The 21,483-nt window shown below is 46.1% G+C and overlaps 1 protein-coding gene across 2 annotated transcripts in view; it reads right to left on the bottom strand.

Moving 5' to 3' along the window:
- MINDY2 (MINDY lysine 48 deubiquitinase 2) overlaps nucleotides 1–21,483 on the bottom strand; it is a 223,585-nt gene that overhangs the window by 39,944 nt on the left and 162,158 nt on the right. Inside the window, exon 9 of one of the 2 annotated variants that reach the window (XR_015869439.1) lies at nucleotides 20,198–20,535. Coding sequence is in view for 1 of the 2 variants with exons in the window: in XM_088443140.1 (XP_088299266.1) it covers nucleotides 20,413–20,535 (123 nt within the window). In the remaining variant the exon portion in view is untranslated. Of the gene's footprint in view, nucleotides 1–19,027; nucleotides 20,536–21,483 lie in introns of those variants that run through there. The other variant, XM_088443140.1, reaches the window with a different exon arrangement.

The raw sequence follows: 21,483 nt of genomic DNA, 5'->3' as shown, positions 1-21,483 counted from the left end.
CTTTTGACCCTGTCGACCTTCTAACATGTCGACCTTTTGTACCTGTCGACCTATTAACTGTCTAACATCTGGGGTCAATCTAGACATAGTCTATCTAATCACTTCTATCTCTTATACCACACCCAGTTCTTATGTGAGAAGGCATAATTATGTGTATTTTTGTTGTCTGTTTTACATTGTTGGGGGGAATTCAATTAGGTGCGAGTTTGGTCCCGCGAGGTTAAATCACTGCAAATTTGCCTTGCGAATTACATTTGCAATTCAATTCCAAACTCACATTTCTTTTTCAGAGTAAATTTGCCTGTTTTGTTTACACCCACCCCCCCAAGCAGGAGAAAAGGTAAGGAAAATCTGTATTTTAAAGTAAAAATGTCGGGACTTGCATTAGAACCCCTTGGACAACCCCCCCAATGACTAATTAGGCATTTGGAATTTTTCAATTAGCCTAATTGGGACAACAATTATATGACATTTTTGAGGTGAAAAAAATAAATGGCCTCAAATTACCCCAAAATATTTTTTTTCTAGTTACATAATGCACCCCAAATTTTAAGAAAGTATTTATTTCAAAGAAAAATAATTGTTTATAATTTTTTCACATTTAATAAAGTTGCTTCAAATTACCCCCCCTACTTTTCTTTTTGCATTTTCCGTTCAATTCCTTTGTAATTAAACAAAATTCTGCAGCTTTATTTCGATTTTTAAAAAAAAATAAAAATACACAAATCAGCCATTTAACACCTTTTAAAGGCATACAGTACTTTTCTTATGGCCGCAAACAGTCTTCAACATGATTCTGCTAACAAAGTTTTCACTTTATTGGGATCCAGGAAGGTCTCCCCACTTTTTCTTGCTATTTTTGCTGTTCACCTTTTGGACAAAATTTGCACACTCACTGCGAGTAGTGCAAATTTGCATTTCTAATTGAACCATGTATATCTCGGATGCGTGCATGAAGGCAAAGTGAACAAATTATAAGCAAAGTGTGAATTTTTCGTCTTTTGAAAACTCTCACCTAATTTAATTCCCCCCATTATGTCATTTGACAATTCATTCTCTTGTTTAATAACAAAGTTGTGTTTTATTATATATTACACACACACACACTCAGTGCCACATTATTATGACCACCAGGACAATACTTTATTGGGCCACCTTTTGCTTTTAATATGGCTTGAACTCTACTATAGGTATGTTTCATGGGGAATATTAAACCAAATGTGATACACTGCATCTTCTAGTTCCTGAAGGTTTAATGGTAGCAGATCTATTTGTCAGATCCTCTTTTCGATCTCATCCCCCAAATGTTCAAAGGGATTAAGATCTGATGATTGAAGAGGCCACTGCAGCAAAGCCTTTGTCATGTTATGCAAACCAATCACGTACAATGTGAGCACAATATTGTCCTGCTGGAAGTATCCATCTCCATTGGGAACCATCAACGTCACTGGGTGTACTTGGTTGGCAAAATTATTTAAATAACTTTGACTGGTCACATGTTGATCAACACAAATCAAAGGTCCCATGCACTCCTATGACAAAACCACACCATAATGTTGCCTCCGGCCAGTCTTTAAAGTTGTATCAATGCAAGAAGGATCCATGCTTTCATGCTGTTGTCGCCATGTCCTCACCCTACAATTTCATGGTGTGATTGAAAACGTGATTCCTCAGAGCGCATGACCAGTTTCCAATCAATTACTGTCCACTTCTTGTGTTCCTGAGGAAACTGGAGGGGTTTCACTGTCTGCAGCAGATAGCAATAGCATACGGACAGGCCTTGTGCTTCTGAAGCCCATACGATGTAATGTGCTGCATACTGTTCTTTGAGTGGCCACCTGTATTGGTTCCGATTCACAGTATCCATAATTTGATGCACTTTGCCTGTCTGTGGGACTGAACAAGTCTGTCCACTCTCCATTCCACTCGAACATCCAGTAGCTGTTTAACAACCACAGCCCTTGCGCACTGACACAGGTTTTGTCTGCTGGTCAAATCTGTGTGCACTTTAACAACTGCCACCCTTGAACAATTCACCAGTGCAGCTGTTTTGCTAATTCTTGCATCGCTACGGTGAACAACAACAATAATCATCCCATGTACAAAGTCCATCAGATCGTGTTTTTTTTTTTTTAACCTATTCTTTCATGAGCGATACACTTCATTTGTCTCTGCATACCCAGGGACGCAACTAGGGGGGCTAAGGGAGCACATGACCCGGGTGCCGGAGAGAGGTTGCTGGGAGGCTAGGTTGCTGCTCTTGTGGGTTTGGAGCCGCATCCTGGCCTGGAGTGACACAGTCAGTCTAATGTGGTGCCGGTCGCAAACCAATCAGCAGAGGCTGACGGTCCGTAAGCAGGACCACATTACAATGACAGCAGTACTGACAGTTCCCCAGGGTTTGGCAGCCCAGTCTCACGCCATCCCGAGATCACCCACCACATGGCCCTGGCAGGTAAGAAAAGGGAGATTAGGCCTTACTGTGGCATAATATTTTGTAAGGGGCATTACTGTGGCAGAATGTGTTATAAGAGTCATTAATGTGTGGCATTATGTTATAACACATTATGCCACAGTAATGCCCCTTACAAGACATTATGCCACACATTAATGACCCTTATAAGGGGCATTACTGTGTCACAAAACCACACACCCTTTTTGTCCTCTAAGTTGTAATTTTTTGGGGGTGCGCCAAATTATGGCCTTGCCCCGGGTGCAAAAATCCTAGTTTCGGCCCTGGCATACCTTCGCCTTTCTGTTCTTATACAGATTCAGATATTCTATGTCAGCATTATCTGCGGAATAAATACTTTGCATAATAGCTTGGTAGTCATAATAATTTGGCCACTCTGTTTTGGCAACATTTCCACATTATCCAAATGAAGCATCTTAAGTGTTTTATTCATTTTCCCAGATTCTTTACTAGAAGAGTCTTCTAAAATACCCAAAGAATCCCATTCTGACTAGGTATATCGATTTTCCATATTTGTCTGGAATCTTGCCGTTTTTACTCCTTACTTAGCATAGAGATCATTCTAAACAATGGATTCCATGATGACATGGAATCCATTGTTTAGAATAATTATAAAAAATGAAAAAAAAAATCAGCCATCTCTACTCCTAAAGACTGCTTCCATCTAACACACCATTTCCACCATGCCCCTAGATTGTGCCTGCTCCTGGATCCCTAATCCTGCCCGCAGGCCACTGCTATCTGATCTCCCCGTACGAGCTGCTGATCCCTCTAAACTGGGCCTTTTTGTACAACGCACCAAGATGACTCCTCAAATAGACATTGGGCCGGTGTCCCCAAATCACAAGGCTTGGTGCAATTTTGCTCTATTCATTGTCTTTTCCGTTTAATATTTCCATAGATGTTATATTGCTGTCACCCTTATATTACTACTGCCATTTTTGCTTCTGTATTCAGCCTTTTATTTTTTGCCACCTGCATGTTATACTTCTACAAGGTTGCACATCCTGCCAGATGTAACCTACAAAGTGCGCCTAAGGTGGCTGCCTCGATTGATGCTGCCATGGGCAGGATGAGCAACTTGTGGATCTATTCGTGCAGTGTATATCACACCACACCACACGTTTCAGTGACCCGTATTTGTTCCTTCTATGGTATCTCACACACTGTAACCTTTGTAGTGCAGCCAAGATGGCTGTCTAACTTGGTACGTCCGTGTGTGGGATAAAAATATTTGAATCTGCTGGCTATGTAAGGTCCCTGCTCTTAGATTTAGTACTCTGTAACTTCCCCATTTTGTGTTCTCTCTCCTAAGCATTACTGATGGATAACCTATGTAGCACGCCACAAATGGCTGCCTCACCTGGTACCCTTAGTGTGTGGGATATATAACCTGTGAAAGTTACTCCAACCCTGCATTATATCCATTATTATTATCCTTTATTTATATGGCGCCACAAGGGTTCCGCAGCACCTTACAAAGTACATAAACAAATGAGCACACAAGACAAGTACATAGACAAATAACAAAAGAAAAACAATTAACAGTACAAACAATGCAGGACAAATACACGATTTATACATTGCTGCATAACACTTAAATAAGCAGCATAGCGTCAGCAACCAAGGGTTAGGTGTTGTAAATTAAAGCAGGAGTAAGTGAGGGAGAAGCACATGAGGGAAGAGGGCCCTGCTCGTGAGAGCTTACATTCTAAAAGGGGAGGGGGAAGACAAACAGGGGTGACACAGATGGGCTGGATTGTCAGGAAGGAATATGGAGTAGTGGGTTAGGATGAGAGCTGGAAAGCTTTGAGGAAGAAAGGGGTCTTGAGAGTCCATTTCAAGGTTAGGAGCCAAGAAGCAAAGCTAACATGGAATTTTGAGTTAAGGCCAGGGGGACAAGGAAAGTCAGCTACTCGAGGAAGTTGGAAAAGGCAACGGATATGAGCATTGAATGCAAATAATGAAGTGGTGTTGTGTTGACCGTTTCTGGCTTTTCTTCTTTATGTAATACTAAAACCCCTGTGCTTTGTTTCTGATGTAAAGCGACTTAGGAAATTTCCGCGATCACACTGTCTGGTGTAAGGACGCCCTCTATGTCTTAGAGAGTGATGGCAGTGTGAGCGCACGCCGGTGTAATGACGCCCACTTTTCTTTTTTAACACACGTCATCTCCAGGAAGTGTATGATTAATCAGAACCATCGAGAGCCATCGGAGCTGCACGCAGCGCTCGAGGTAGACCCTACCTCACCTCAAGCACTGCAGGCTGAAATACAACCAAGTGACGTGTACAATGACTCTTCCATGCTAATTATGGACTCCCTGATGATTGATATAGGCCACTGTTCTCGCGCTGTCGGACTGAACATGGACAGGCCTGCCCTGTAGGAGGTCCTGCACCAGTATGAGTGCTACGTGCACTGCACGAAGTGCCAAGATATTTATTGGTAGGTGACTTTCCTGAACCGTCCACCTTCCCTGAAAGTTGCGGTGACCTGTCACTGCTCCCCATCCTCGCACATTTGCATCCGTGGTGAGAAGTACCCATAACGGACGACTTGTTTAAATGAGTAGTCTCTAGCCACCAAGCAAGGGAGAGCTGAACCTCTGGCGAGATGCAAATCATCTGAGACTTTATCCGATGATACTAACCATCCCAATGAGCCAGGATCCATTGTTGCAGGGACCTGGAGTGGAACTGGGCATAAGCCACCATGTCGAATGTGAATACCATGGAGCCCAGCACCTGCATTGCCAAGTGTACTGACACTGTTTGCATGCAAAGAAGACTGCGCACACGAGACTGTAGTGCCACAATCTTGTCTTCTCGTAGAAGAATCCTCTGTCCCAGAGAGTCCAGCAACGCCCCCAAGTGCACCATCTGCCGAGTTGGAGAAAGATTACTTTTTCCCAATTGATTACCCAGCCATGCTCTTGTAAGCAAACAGTAGTCATCTGCAGATGACATTGTAACATCTCCTGAGATTGTGCTAATATCAGGAGATCGTCCAAATATGGCAGTATCCCGACTCCTTGTCGTCTGAGACGAGCAGTCATAACTGCCATTATTTTGGTAAATACCCGAGGAGCTGTGGCTAGACCGAAGGGTAGAGTCTGGAATTGGTAATGTTGCTGATCTACCGCCAATCTCAGAAAACCTTGGTGGGATTGTGCAATTGGCACATGCAGATATGCATCCTGTATGTCCAGGGATACCATGAAATCTATAGGCTCCATCGCCAGCATAATTGACCATAGGGTTTCCATACAGAATTTGGACACCTTGATGAATCTGTTGAGAGATTTCAGATTCAACATATGGGGCGATGCGACCCATTTGGTTTTTGAATCAAAAATAAATTTGAACAACCACCCCCTTTCCCTGTTGCATCACAGAGACGGGGACTATAACTCCTAACTTCATGAGGGCCCCAATAGACTCCCAGTAGGCCGAAGCTCTGACAGGATCCAAAGGCAGGGTTGTACCAACAAACCTCTGAAGGGGATGCCTTAGGAATGTCATGTCATAACCATGAGACAGCTCCCAAACCCAGGCATCCGTAGTCGTCTGATGCCAAGCCTGAGCGAACTGTAGAAGTCCCTCCAACCCCAATATCCTCCAGGGGGAGGCCCGCCCCATCAGACAGTAGGCTTACCGCCTGGCCTGGAAGCAGGAAGTTAAGTTGACCAAGATTTCTTGGCCTGCGGCTTCCTGTGGAAATGACTGTCTGGAGGAAGACTGTTTTTTGCCCTACCCCGTGGGCGAAAGGACCGAGATGACGAGTGCCTAATTAGAGGAAGTCGTGGATGGTATTTCAGCAGACTTCGGTGTTGCCAAAAAAGTCATTATGTGATCCAGCTCTGGTCCAAACAGTACCTTCCCCGCAAAAGGCAAGGATTCAAGGGCCTTTTTGGACTCTACATTCGCCTTCCAGGTCTTTAGCCAAAGTGATCTTCTGGCTACAACTGAGTTTGCCAAGACCCTCGAGGCCAAGATACCTGCGTCAAGCACCGCTTCCCCCATATACACAGCTGCTACTCGACTGAGAAGAGACTGTTGTTTTTTGGTTGCAACCGGCATAGTATCTTCCAGAGATTTTGTCTAATCTTCCATAGCTTTGGCTACCCAGGCTACAGCCATAGCTGGTCTGGTAATAGCTCCAGATAATGGAAACATTGATTTAAAAAAAAAAAAAAATTTAAAAGTTTTCTATCTGTAACCTCTTTCAAAGAAGATGCTGCAGAAACGCGTAACGTAGCTTTCCTGATCAATCTTGTAACATGAGCATCTATCATCCGGGGAACTTCCCATTTGTTAAACTCACCAAGTGCAAATGGGTATTGAGAGATTATGTTCCTTGTAGCATGGAAATGCTTACTAGGAGTACCCCCATGCCTCAGACATAAGATTTGTCAGTTGCTCCGACTGAGGAAAATAATCCTTAGCCACCTTCTAACATCTAAAGACCGGAGTCAGTGAAACCTCCTCTTCCTCTATACTGAGGACAGCTCTAACCGCACTCACCAGAGAGGGGACATCCACAAGGGACTGATGGTCTTCTTCCACTGAGGAAGACCCAGAACTCTGAGTATCAGAGTCTGCTGAAGAAGATGAGTCAGACTCTTGAGGCAATGACTGACGAGAACCTCTCTTATGCCCCTGCTACCACTAGAGGTCTATCTGCCTGCTGAGAGGCTATAGACAGCGGCATACTCTGACAAGAGTGAGCAGTAGAATTAACCCAACAGGAATTCATGGGGGGAATTATACATAGAAGGATGCACATGCTGTGAACACCCCATAGCATGAGGTAATACCGCAGCAGCAGGAGGAGCCCATGCTTCTGCAGCCTTGTCTACTAGGTATGACAACATCTGAGGCAAAATGGCCACCCAGGGTGGCTCTAGTGCTGGTGCAGGTGTACTGGATGGCCCACAGAGATAGGTATAACTGACAGTTTGAAAAACAGGCAGTATAAATACAGCAGCTAGCATTACAGTCACATACAGTGCATAAATATTGCTATTGCAAATGGACTCAACTAGCCAGCCCCGGAGGGGTAATGGTAGGATGTAGAGTGCTATTATCCAGACATAAGGGAGAGGTATACAGAGAGAAAGACCAAAACCTCTGAGACCAACAGCTTCAGCAGTACATACACAAACGCTAACTGCGAGCGTCTCATACACGAGGTGGTCAGATATAGTAAACCAGACGCGGGAATCCATGCCCGGTAGTTTGCGTCTGGGGGGGGCGCCTATCTCCCCTAGGCTGCGATTTAGATGGCTGGGTAGGCTGACCTCACAGTAGTAAGACGATGACTAGCGCACCTCTAGTGCATTTTACCACCCGTCCCCGGCGACAGAAGATATGGTCCCGACCGCCTTAGTGAGGACACGTTACACTAGGCCTTCACCTGCACCCACCTCCGATGCTTCTCTACACCGTAGGACAGGACTGCCGCGCATGATTTCTTGTGAGGAATAACTTACCTGACAACTCCATGAACTAACTGCACTCCGGACCTCAGCAAAAGCCACACTGAGGCTTGCCGAAAACCTCAGGGCATATAGCGGTACTGGTGTTTCGGCGTTGGTGGAGGTAGGAGTTGCGGTACATGCGTCATTATCGGCGCCTGGTACCGCTAGACTGAAGTTCAAAAACAAATGTAAATCATAAAATAAAGCCTGGGACTACCTAGGCAGTCAAGCTGTATAAACAGGCGCGACTGCTCTTGCCGAGCACCAAACAAAAAAAACAATGTCTGTGGCCGAGGACGGGGTATATAGGGAGGAGGACCAGTGCATGCTGGAAGCTCTAAAGCTGTAGCTGTATGGTGCAATGGATCGCTCCAACTACATATCCCAAGGTAGTTCCAGTGGACCCTAAAGAAGAAAAAACAAAGCTGCAATGGGCGCTAAAATCAACTACACAGACAGCAGTGGCTGGTACGATATATCGCTGTATAACCTGACCCTTGGTAGAGGTATACAGAAAGACTGGACCCAGCATTCCTGAAATCTGCTAGCAGAAAATGGCTGCCGAGCATCTGAGGGGATGGAGGGTGAGGGAGGAGCAGCAAGACCGCAGTGGAATGGTGCCCTGAGCTGGGGGAGGGGCTGCAGGGAGAGTGCCATCTTCCCTTTTTGACTTTAACTACTGGTCTCTAAAATATGCCCTGCGCCAGTGATATATATGCCCTGGTGATCTAGTGGAGTCCTGGGCAAAAAAAAGAGTGTCCACATCAGCGCCTCCGGTCTGTCTTCTGAGTGTAGAAGCAATACTGCGCAAAAACGCGGGTCCCCGCAAGCGGGGAACCATCTTATCTGTCCGCTGGATTTCAGGCTGCAGCCCGGGGAGCCTGCTAGCTAGCCTCCCGTCAGAGCCTCGCCGGGAGTACCCTAGCCAAGGGCTGGTGTCACATCGCTGCGGAGGGGTGATGGAGCAGCAGTACAGACGTTCTCATAATAGAATAAGTAGAAATGAAATAAAAAAAAAAAAAATAAGCTTGGGCAGCTTAAAGCTGCCCCACTGATAAAAATGGTGATCCAGCTCCTGTCGGACACCAACGAAACAGAGTTGCTTTCAGGCTGTGGGCGGGGTATAGCAGGAAGGACCGAAGCATCCTGGGATTGAAAAGCTTTGCTGTTGGTGTCCGGACCTCCAAGTCCCACCTACACCCCCAATGTCTCCCTGTGGAGCCCTATGGACTCTGAAGAAATAGATTTCTTACCTCCCATATTCCCATGGAGTGTCATTGGGATGTAGTTATGAGACCGGCGGCCGCGATACTGCCGGTCTCAATACCTACACTGATATCCTGACAAGGAATTTAAGATAGGCGTCGACGCCCATCTTAATCCCGACACCGGATCGCTGAAGAACACCTGACTGAACGAGGTAAGTGTGGGACATGCCCTTAGCGTTCGCTGGAGGAGGGGTTGCGGATTAGTTAAGTTAGCGGGGTTAGCGTTAGGTTTTGAAGGGGGGAGGTTAGGGTTCGGCACCCCTAGGGAGGAGAGTTAGGCACTCCTAGGGAGGAGAGTTAGGCACTCCTAGGGAGGAGAGTTAGGCACTCCTAGGGAGGAGAGTTAGGCACCACTGGGGGGGGGGATTAGGTTTAGGCACAAAGGGGGGAGGGTTAGGTTTAGGCACAAAGGGGGGAGGGTTAGGTTTAGGCACTAATGGGGAGAGAGGTAGGGGAAAGGGAGGGTTAGGGGGAGGGTAAGTGTACTTACTTGACCCTTGTCGGGATACCAACCATTGGGATGACGCTGTCGGTATTCTGACAGGAAGCATCCGAACAGCAGGCATTACATAATCATTCCATGTCATCACGTGATGCTGTTAAAGAACCTTGCAGTCAATTGAATTTACTTTTAAAAATACTCCAACTTCTACACATTTATCAAATTTGTGCCGCCTTTTAACAGATTTGGCCATTAATGGGACTACGTATAATAAATTAATAGGTAGTTTAAGTTTTTTTTTTTTATTATTTATTGCGATGAAGGACCTTCTTATTTTTACTTCTTAGAGCCACAGACCTCTCATAATTTTTAGGAAAACCTGTGAATATGGCACCTTCATATACAGAATTGTGTTATCCAGCAATAGGAATTGCTGCTAATATTCTCAGGGAATGTAGACCGTACTCAGCATCCCCCTCAGATTTAAATTAGGGTTATACAGGTGTCCTGGTGCATTAAAGGACCGGGCACCAGGACTACAGTAGTTAAAGGATTTTGGAAATAACATTCTCCATCCCAATTAATAAAATGTCACTGTCACTAACACTTGCAAAATAAATTAAGCCATTAACAAGTTTCTGAATCGTGGCTTCTGAATATCTACACAGCGTGTACGCACAGAAGAGGAACCTTTTAGGGTGAACACCTGTCCTCAGCATGCCCCTTGCATCATCTATGGGTAGAGCTTTGGTACTATGGGGTGTTGGATTTAAATTATTATATTCTTGAATTATGAATTGAGAATGTTTTTCAGACACACATCAAGTTTATTCAAACCAGAAATTCTGTTTCAGTGTTTATGTGATTAAATAGACAATTTTCCAGGTTGAGCCAGTTTGTTTTATAGTGCTTTATTTTTTAATAATTTATAATATAACAATTCTGAAGTGTTTAGAGTTGACATTGTTACTCATAATTTTGTATTCTGCATTACTATCTCCTATTCATTTAAAAAGCTGTAAGAACGGATTCCAACTACAAAACATTACACAAATAACTAACTACAAACACATATGTACACACACCAAAAAATATTCAAACTGAAAACAGTCAGACTTGTGTGCAGTACCACAGATAGAGACATGATGTATGGAAATCTAGCCAAGAGGCCCAATAGTGAGAAGTGGGAGAGGCTGAAAGAAAAACTTGAATTATGTCACAATAGATCTTTTTCAAAAAGAAAGTAGCACTTCCAGTAGTAATGTACATATATTTACCACAAAATCCTCTCTATAATCACTATTATTTGTACCTCAGTTTTGAGTTGACCATCAAAAGAATAACACCTCCAACAGAAGAGAGTTACGGAACCGGGAAAAAAAAATCTTTAGCATAAGTAACTAAAGGCAGACAAGCTGCTTGTGTGAAAAACAACTAATATGTAAAGTAAGATGTTGCGGTTTGCTGGGGCCTCAGTTGCAAAGACACAAGGTTTTACTGATGAAATAAAATATAGAACCTCCAAAAGGGACATGAATTTTAAGAGTTTTTAACATATTGAAATATACAAAGAATTAGTCTCTCATCGAGTCATGTGTGTCTAAAAGGTGAGTATCCAGTAGACGATATGCTCCATGAGCGATATGGTCTAGTGTTTCCTCGGCAGTGGTGTTCTCGATGTCATTAATGACATTGAGCACCCACATTGAATGATATATCATTCAGTGACGTCACCCTCCCTCATCCCCGTACTTGCAGAACCTGACAATATCGTCAGGTTGCCCTGCAAGTACGGGCAATTATAGATGTAGGAGAGAGCATCGCTGGTCGTTGACGGCATATCCACTGCACGATATTGCAGACGATAACAACGTTCAATTCGTCCAATTTATCGTGTAGTGGATATGCGTTTTAAGAGATCGGGGCTTTTACTTACCGAACTTTAGAAATCACAGATGCCTACTGTATGTAAACTAACACACTATCTAAACTAGTCACCTGCTCTGATTTGTGGAACATTGAATCACACCTTTCATTATTAGATTTGTCACTTCCAGATTAATGTCCTAGAACAACCTAACAGGAAGGTTCTTGGAAATTAAATCTGATTTAATTATTATTCACAACAATAATGGGGGGAAAGCAAATAAAAACGACATAATTGGCAAGTAAGATGTGCTCAGGTATGACTGGTTTTCTATTCAAAATAGAGAAGATCATAGACAGGTTGATATGGAGCAACAGTAAGTAGTTTTTTGACTAACATTTTTCTAAATATTAAAATAATATGAGATATGGTAAGAACTTACCCTTGTTATCTCTATTTCTACGAAGTCCATAGGGTTCCACAGGATACCTTGGGGTATAGGTGTGACGTCAGTCGCAGGGCACCAAAGAGTTAAGCTTTCAGCCTCCCAGGATGCACTAGGTCCCCCTCCTATACCCCGCCCCCGGGCCAAGGCACCTCAGTTAGTTACCAAGCCATAGGCCGGAGGAGGAGAAGGAAGAGAGAGAACAAAGATCTGGACACATACAAGAATCACATTCTCACCAGAGGGAGACGGAAAACCGGTGACCAGAGCAAAGCCCATCTGCAGCACAGGTGCGACAGGGCGGGAGTCCTGTGGAACCCTATGGACTTCGTAGAAATAGAGATAACAAGGGTAAGTTCTTACCATATCTCATATTTTCTACTTCAGGGTCCATAGGGTATCCACAGGATACCTTGGGGATGTCCCAAAGCAGTATCCTTTAAGGGTGGGGACGCTCCTGTGCAGAAAGGAGAATCCGCCGCCCGAAGGAAGCATCCTGAGAGGCGAAGGTGTCAAACCTGTAATACCTCACGAAGGTATGGACAGAAGACCACGTAGCAGCCTTGCAGATCTGAACTGCCGAGGCACCACGTCGAGCTGCCCACGAAGGACCCACAGACCTAGTAGAATGAGCCTTCAGAGAAGGAGGGACCGGTAGGCCTTCATGAAGATAAGCTTCAGAAATAGCCATACGGATCCAGGCTGCCAAAGTTTGCTTTGAAGCAGGCCAACCCTTTTTACGGAAGCCATAGAGGACAAACAAAGCGTCCGACTTCCTAAACGAAGAAGTGCGGTCAACATAAGTCCTTAAGGCCCGCACAACATCCAAAGAGGCCTCACCCACGGAAAGACACGGTGAGTTAAAGGCCGGAACAACTATTTCCTCGTTAACATGAAACTGGGAAACAACTTTGGGAAGAAACTCGGGCCGAGTGCGGAGCACTGCCCTGTTCCCATAAAAAACCAAGAAAGGGGGTCTACAAGAAAGAGCCCCTAACTCAGAAACACGTCTGGCCGAAGCAATGGCCAGAAGGAAAACAGTCTTAGCTGTTAGCCATTTAAGATCCACTGAGCCCAGTGGTTCAAACGGCGGTCCTTGGAGAGCCCTCAGGACCACAGCCAAATCCCAAGGCGCCACAGGTGGAACAAAGGGCGGCTGAATGCGGAGAACACCCTGCATAAAGGTGCGCACATCCGGGATTGTAGCAATCCTACGGTGAAACCAGACAGATAGGGCCGAAACCTGTACCTTCAAAGAAGCAAGGCGAAGCCCATGATCTAGTCCCGCTTGCAGGAAGGCGAGAATCCGAGACAGACGAAACTCCCGCGGTGCATAACCTCTCGGTCGACACCACTGGAAGAACGTATGCCACACGCGATGGTATATCCTCGCGGAAGACGGTTTCCGAGCTCGTAACATGGTACGCACCACAGAGCTGGAAAACCCCCGGGACCTCAGCATGGCCGTCTCAACAGCCACGCCGTCAAAGACAGCCGAGTCAGGTCCGGGTGAAGGCAAGGACCCTGAGACAGAAGGTCCGGTCGTAGCGGCAACCGCAGAGGAATGTCCACGGACAGACCCTGAAGGTCTGAGTACCAGTGCCGTCTGGGCCACGCGGGAGCTATCAACAGGAGCGTCCCTCCTTCCTGTTTGAATTTCCGGATTACCCGTGGAAGAAGGGAGACCGGAGGGAACAGGTATGCGAACCGGAACGTCCACCGGACGGACAGAGCATCCACCAGAGACGCCCCTTCGTCTCTTGTGCGAGACCCGTACACCGGCAACTTGTTGTTGTGCCGGGACGCCATGAGGTCGATTTCTGGAAGACCCCACCTGTCCACCAATAGTTGAAAAAAGTCCGGGTGCAGGGACCATTCCCCCGGATGAACGTCCTGGCGACTTAGAAAGTCCGCCTCCCAATTTAGCACTCCCGGGATGAAGACCGCTGATATGGCCGGAAGATTGCGCTCCGCCCAAACCAGGATCCGAGAGACCTCTACGAGAGCCGCCCGACTGCGAGTTCCTCCTTGCCTGTTTATGTAGGCCACGGTGGTAGCGTTGTCCGACTGGACCTGCACCGGGCGACCCTGGAGAAACCGCTGTGCCTGCTGGAGAGCATTGAAGACCGCACGGAGTTCCAAGATATTTATTGGAAGCTCCGCTTCTGTCGGCGTCCACCTGCCCTGGAACAAGTGTGGACCCGAAACTGCTCCCCAGCCCCGAAGACTGGCGTCCGTTGTCAACAGGACCCAATTTGGAACCCAGAACGGACGTCCCTTATCGAGGTGGGTCGTCTGTAACCACCACGCAAGGGACAGGCGAACCTCCTGGGTGAGCACAATCGTCTGGGACTTCAAAGACTGAGTCAGCCCGTTCCACTTGGACAGGATCAGGTGCTGCAGAGGTCTGGAGTGAAACTGGGCGTATTCCACCATGTCGAACACCGACACCATGGAGCCCAGTAACCTCATCGCCGAGTGTAAGGACACCCGGCGGCTGTGCAGGCAACTGCGCACCCTTGACTGTAAAGCAGAGATCTTGTCCTCCGTCACGAAGATCCTTTGCTGTCCCGAGTCCAATAAGGCTCCAAGATGCAGAATCCTCCGAGACGGGATTAGAGTGGACTTCTGCCAGTTGATTAGCCAGCCGTGCCGTTGCAGCAGTGCAATGGTCAGGTCCAAGTGGCGTAACAGGAGCTCTGGAGATCCTGCCACCAATAACAGGTCATCCAAATACGGCAACATGCGGACTCCCTGCAGCCGCAGAGAAGCCGCCATGACCGCCATCACCTTGGTGAAAACACGTGGTGCTGTTGCCAGGCCAAAAGGTAACGCCCGAAACTGGAAGTGGTCGCTGCAGATTGCAAACCTGAGGAACTGTTGATGGCGCCAAAGAATAGGGACATGCAGGTAAGCGTCCTGTATGTCCAATGACACCAAGTAGTCCCCAGGTTCCAGCGCCAGAATGATGGACCGTAGGGTCTCCATCCGAAACTTCGGGACCCGCAAAGACTTGTTGAGTGCTTTGAGGTTGAGAATCGGACGATATGACCCATTGGGTTTCTGTACCAAAAATAGATTTGAATAGAAACCCTGGCCCCTCTGGGAGAATGGAACCGCCACTATAACTCCAGCCTGGAGCATAGTGTGCAATACCTTCCGCAGCTCCGTAGCCTTGTTCCGGTCTGATGGGAGACCCGTGGTGAAGAAGCGAGCCGGGGGTCTGTGCCGGAAGGAGAGGGCGTATCCGTGGGAAACCACCTCCAGAACCCAAGTGTCTGTCGTAGTGGTCGACCAACACTGGGCGAACTGTAGCAGGCGGCCTCCCACCCTGGGATCCCCCAAAGGGAGGCCCGGACCGTCAGGCTGCAGGCTTGTCATCTGGCTTGGGGGCCGGACGTCTGGTACTCCATGCCTGCTTCCGGGGCTTGACCGATTTCTTAGGGCCAGCCTGTCGAGGAAACGACTGTGGTTTGGGCCTGCCCTGGGCCCTAGATGACCGAAAGGACGATGGTCCCGAACCAGAAGGAGCAGCGGCCGACGGGAGACAAGCAGATTTGGCTGCCGCCAGCGTGGCCACAATCTTATCCAGATCCGGACCGAAGAGAACTTCTCCGGTAAACGGCAACGCTTCCAGACCTTTCTTGGAATCTGCGTCCGCCTTCCAGGATCGCAGCCACAAGGTGCGACGAGCAGCTACCGCTGCTGAAGAAATTCTAGACACCAGAGTACTAATGTCTAGAGCCGCCTCGTTGATGTAGGTGGCCGAATCACGGAGATTGCCAATCAACTCCGCCTGTTCGGCCGGACAGTCGGATTCAAAAGAAGCCTCTAATGAATCCGCCCAGCGCTCCATCGCTCTGGCAACCCAGCAAATAGCCATAGCCGGCCGTGCTGCCCCCCCTGCAAGGGAATAAGCGGACTTCAGGCAGATTTCTACCTTGCGGTCCGTAGCATCCTTAAGGGAGGACATGGATGGCATCGGCAATGTGGCACTACGGACAAGACGGGTCACGTGAGAATCCACCTGTGGAGGGGATTCCCACTTAGCAAAATAATTATCCGCGAACGGATAAGCCACCGCCAGGCGTCTCTGCGGCTGGTATCTTTTGCCAGGTTGTTTCCACGCCTCCTCTAAATGGTCAACCAACTGACCCGAAAGAGGAAAGACTGTGGCATCGCCCTTCACATCTTTGAAAAAGGCATACTTAGATTTAGCCGCTGGGGGAACTTCGTCCTCAATCACCAAGGCTGTGCGGACCGCCCGAATAAGTCCAGGAATATATACTTTGGACTTAGCATCAGCGTCCTTAGTATGGAGAGGTTCCTGATCGTAAGGATCAAGAATCTCCCCATCATCAGACGTCCCTTCGTCATCCTCATAAGGAGCGGACAGAGACGCCACCGGCCTTTTATGAGGCCGCATCACAGACTCCCCTTGCAATACATCCGACAAGTGCTGTACAGAACTCGTCAGGCAGTTAACCCACGCTGGCTCCTGAGAACCCGGGAGCGGGGAAATAGGGAGACTGTGGGGTACCACCAATTGTCGTGGGAACCCCTGCATGGGTGACGACACCACAGACTGCTGGGACAAACCCCTCGGAGTAAACGCGGGCTGTGGAGCTAACTGGCCCACTAAAGCTGTTAACGCCTGAGCGAAACAAGCCCAGGGCGGCTCCTGTACCGATGCTGTAACCGTAATAGGCCGCGCCATGGACAAACACTGCCGGCAAAGGCCCTCCGCGCTACCCTCCCCCTCCGCTAACGGTACTTTGCACGTGGTACACTGTAGCCGGAGGGGAAAATCACTTTCAGACATGATGGCACCACGTATGTGACCTCTCTCACCAATTAAGTATTAAATAGGCGAGAGACCACCCTGCAGCACCGCACCGCAAGGGCTTTAGCAGAAGAACAGGGACAGTAATAAAGCTGACAGTTTAGAGAAGAAAAGTTACAGGCAGCAGCGCTAGCACAGTCACATACAATGCAGAGAAATAACAATTCCTGCACTAACAGCGCTGATCACTCAACTACACAGACACAGGGCCTGGTAGGACACAGCGCTGCATACACTGACCTGACCACAGCGGAGGAGAGGTATGCGGGGGGACCCAGACCACGATGCTTCCGTCCAGCGCTTCCAGCAGCGTTCACCATGCGTTCTGGAGAAGATGGCCGCCGAGGAGCAGAGAGGAGGCTGGCCTGGGGGAGGAGCGCTGCCACAGGACCAGTCGGCAGCATGCAGAGAGGGCTGTGTGCAGCGGGGGAGGCGCCGGCTGTGAGACAGGGAAGGCGCGCTCCCCTGGCATGCATTTAACCCCTGGGACGCCGCAGCGCTACCGCTCTGCTGCGGTCCGCTGTCCCAGGGGGTAGTGGAAGCGCAGGTTGGTCGCCTGGCTCCACGCTGCAGCCAGTCCCCAGGGAGCCCCCTGCCTGGGGACTTAGGACCATGTGATCAGCGGGGACCCACCGCGGGACCCCGCTGCTTACCTCTGTCCCCCTTGAATCCGGCCATGGACCGGAGCATCTGGGGTCACCGCTAGCTGTGACCCCAGACGCCCACCAGCATCCCCGGATCAGTACCGGCGTTCTGGTACCGGCGGGGTGTAGGGAAGACAGCATGGACGTCAGGACTGACTGTCCATGCTGTTCATCCAGATGTGCAGCCACAGCTGCATGAAGAATAAGCTTCAGGGGCTCTTCTAGCCCCCACTCCAACAGGTGCACCCGACTCCGGCCGGGCACCAAACTAAACTGAGGTGCCTTGGCCCGGGGGCGGGGTATAGGAGGGGGACCTAGTGCATCCTGGGAGGCTGAAAGCTTAACTCTTTGGTGCCCTGCGACTGACGTCACACCTATACCCCAAGGTATCCTGTGGATACCCTATGGACCCTGAAGTAGAAAATACGCTATCTAAAAAGAAGAAGGCATACAGTACCTATTTAAAGTTAAGACCATTATTAGTTTCCTTGTTTGACTTTAACATTTATAATTTACTATATACACTGTGTGCACTATGCTAATGGCAGTGTTAAAGCGCTTTTCTTAAAAGTGATAGGAGAGAAACAACCACCTAACTCAGTAACATGTACTTCTACTATAAATACACAAAGGCAGCCAGATCATTAGCTTGCCTCAGAGATGTGGATGTGCCACTTCAATACATGACATAAAAAGAATCAGCAAGCCAGAAGCAAAAAAAACTAATTTAAGTTCAAGTTTTTTTTTTTTCTTTTTACATATTTTAACTGTTCCCCACAGGATTAGAACAGTATAATAAAATGGTCCTAGCAGCGCAAACGGTCATGAACTGTTTATAACTGTTACAGTCATATACAACAATATAACCGAACAATACACTGTATCACTGTTTTTCCCCAAAGGCACCTGCATGTTTTTCCCTTTTGTTGCATGGAAAAAGGGTTATTATACAATATTTTGGAACTTTTTGGGGAATTTTTTTCAATCGTTTTATTATGGTGTTTTGAATCACAGTTGAAAAGGACTTGAAATGTATTTATTGCAACTAATTGAAAGATTTCTTAACTGAAGCACATGGTGGACTTGCATTACACCACTGCTTGTTTGTTGATATCCAATATTTTTTTTCATTTTTTGTAACACACTGCCTGCACTATGAATTTGATTGTGTTCTTATTTATTGACATGTCTTATAGTCTATTGTATTTTATGCAGAAATTATTTTTTTGTACGAATTTACATTTATTAAATCTAACAAACATTATTTGAAGTAGGTGATTACATATGAATGTACACACTTTTTCTAAACCAGATGAAAATCTTTAGTCACAAAGATTAGATTCCTTGTATTCTTTGTGGTCTCTCTAACTGTGGAGCGAATAATTAGTATACAAGAACTAATAATCCCAGATACTTGTCATATTGTTATTTGTAATATGTTATGAAAAACTACTAGATTGATACTGTTTAATGTGTTTCCATGATTTTTTTCTTTATTAAAGGAAAAAAATAAAATAAAATTAATATATATATATATATATAATATATAATAATGGAGATCACTTAGACTTAGCAGGGGGGGGGGGGAATTCAATTAGCCTCAATTAGTTGGCTCACACTATATGCCACACTTACGGTACCTCCAGGCTCGTTGATCTTTGTGTGTAGCCCTGCAGAGTTGTGTGCAAAAATCTGTGAGTCTGGGGCAGGATTGGACTGCGAGAAGGGGGAATTTGCAGTACTGTTGCAACTGCAAGTTGATCCCCTCACAGCTAATTGAAATGACCTCTTGAAAGTTTTTAAGGAAAAAAATACAAAAAAGTAACATCACGTGAATTGCAACACTTTGGTCCACTGTTGCACTGCAACAACAGTTTTATCCTCTCACTGGAAATAAACTTTGTGAAGCAAGAAGTTCTTAAATATGCAGAAGTCAATAGAAATAATTAGTTTTTTGTATGAAAACCTTATGTCTCTTTCTCACATTGAAGCTGCCTGGTGCTATTTCCACAACTCACCTTAACTGTAAATTGTTGTGAATACTTGTATATCAACACTTGATTACTTCTCTGGCTTATCTTTCTGGCAGTTCGCTACACAGACCAACAAAAGGTTACATATACAATTAAAAACTACATTAATTTCAGCCTTCCTTAGAAATGACCCAAGTAATGCAAGCCAAACGGCACATACCAATCGCTGCAAATTGCAGGAAGTAACAGTCTTACATTTATTGGTTTATTAGGCCTATACCTTAAATAATTTTTTGACAGGACATAAAACACCATTTAAACTACCACACAGAAAAAAGTTTAGTCACACTGGTCCTAACGGTTACAAAAAGGTGTATTTTCTGACAAAATGTTTAAACCTGATATTTTTGGGAACAATGCCCAGGTTATATCACCAAGTACGTTCTAATTAGCTCAGTATTTACATGGAGAAAGGCTTAAAAAAAAAAAAAAGAGGCCAGTGCTTTCAAGGAAACAAGGGAAGGACAGAGCTTAAAAACACTGAACATACTGGGAAAAAATGTTGTTCTAGCTTTCCTTCAATTTCCTATTTTGTAACCATTATATTGTTATATTCCAAAACCTAAGTGACCAGTAACCAGTTTTTTTTCTTATTTCCTATGGTCACATCAGTTATGAGTAATTGTATATGGCTAAATAGAATGACAGCAACTACAATACAAAACTGGAACGTGAATACATTTAGTGTCTTGCCCCATACCTGCAGACAAGGACACAATTTAATCACACAGCTCCAAATGACAAAAGTTGTGTGTAGATAAGTCTGAAACAAGTCAGCAAGAAATCCTCCCCTTTCCAAACTGAGACACAGCTGAGGGGCTTTCAGGCACAGGTGGCTTATAACCAGTGTCTCCTTTTTCTCCACCCAATACCTTGCCTCTTGGTGGATTCTGAAAAAGGATGTTTATTTCTTTGTTACAAAAGTATACAAGTATTCTTCTCTTTTTCCTTTTCTTTGGGCTCTTTCTTCTTTTTCTCGCTGCTCCCGGGTGGTCGTTCACAGGACGGACTGGCAATTGCCGAAGGCTGTTGTCCCGGCTGTAATCCAAACAAAGAGCTATGATGAGACAAGATGATAATACTACTATAAGAAGCACACCCGTTGTGCAGAGAGTAGGCTTTTCGGATCTTATTGCTACATACCCACAAGGTTGCCCTCATGTCTAAAAGGATATTTTTTGTTTAAATACGTATCATCTACTAATGACAAGCCATCTACAATTCTCTTGAGTGGTCACATAGTGGAGTTGTCATGAATACCACCTTTATTTTACACCATTACAGTCAGTACATGTTACTATTGCAAATATTTATATATTTTTGTATAATCAAACATGGACGCAATAAACACTGAGCCTGATGCTGAGTCGAGCGCTATGTCGATGTTGGACATTTTATTACTACATATGCATCCTGATTGTGTTTGTTCAGAGCTGCAGTTGCAATTTCAGACACACACACAGAGATGTGTAATGAAGGAGGTGGCTTTTCAGCAGCAAGGAGATGGTCAGTCTTATTGGTGTCTTATTGGAGTGTCGCGGGCGTGTTGCTGAAGTGTTTGCATACACAGATGCTTATTATTTCGCACTGAAGATCATTAACAGTCGGAAAATTTGCACCGAGCAAAAGGCTGGTGCATATTTTAATAGTGCGACTGGCAGTGCCATCTACAGACGCACCCAGCACGATTGCAGATGATCCAGGTGGGCGTTTCAGACCTTGCTCGTTCAGGAGGCGCACGGCTGTACACCAGGGAAGCGCTTGTAACGGTATTTGCATAACGTCGCAGACGTGCGACAGGCAAAAGACACACATCCGACTCAGAATCAGGCCCGCTATGTGGTGCGATTATTATACATTTTAGGGATTCTGACGGTTATATTAGGTGGGTATGAGGTTCCAGTCTATTATATTAGTTATATGCTGGAGTGAGTGAGAGGACTAAAATCTTTTATATTCAATTGCAGTCATCAAATTTACATAGCC

This window comes from Taudactylus pleione, unplaced genomic scaffold, assembly GCF_031769625.1.
Source record: "Taudactylus pleione unplaced genomic scaffold, aTauple2 ptg000019l, whole genome shotgun sequence".
Taxonomy (NCBI): Eukaryota; Metazoa; Chordata; class Amphibia; order Anura; family Myobatrachidae; genus Taudactylus; species Taudactylus pleione.
The sequence above is the reverse complement of the archived record's forward strand: the minus strand, read 5'-3'. Positions and strand labels throughout refer to the sequence as shown.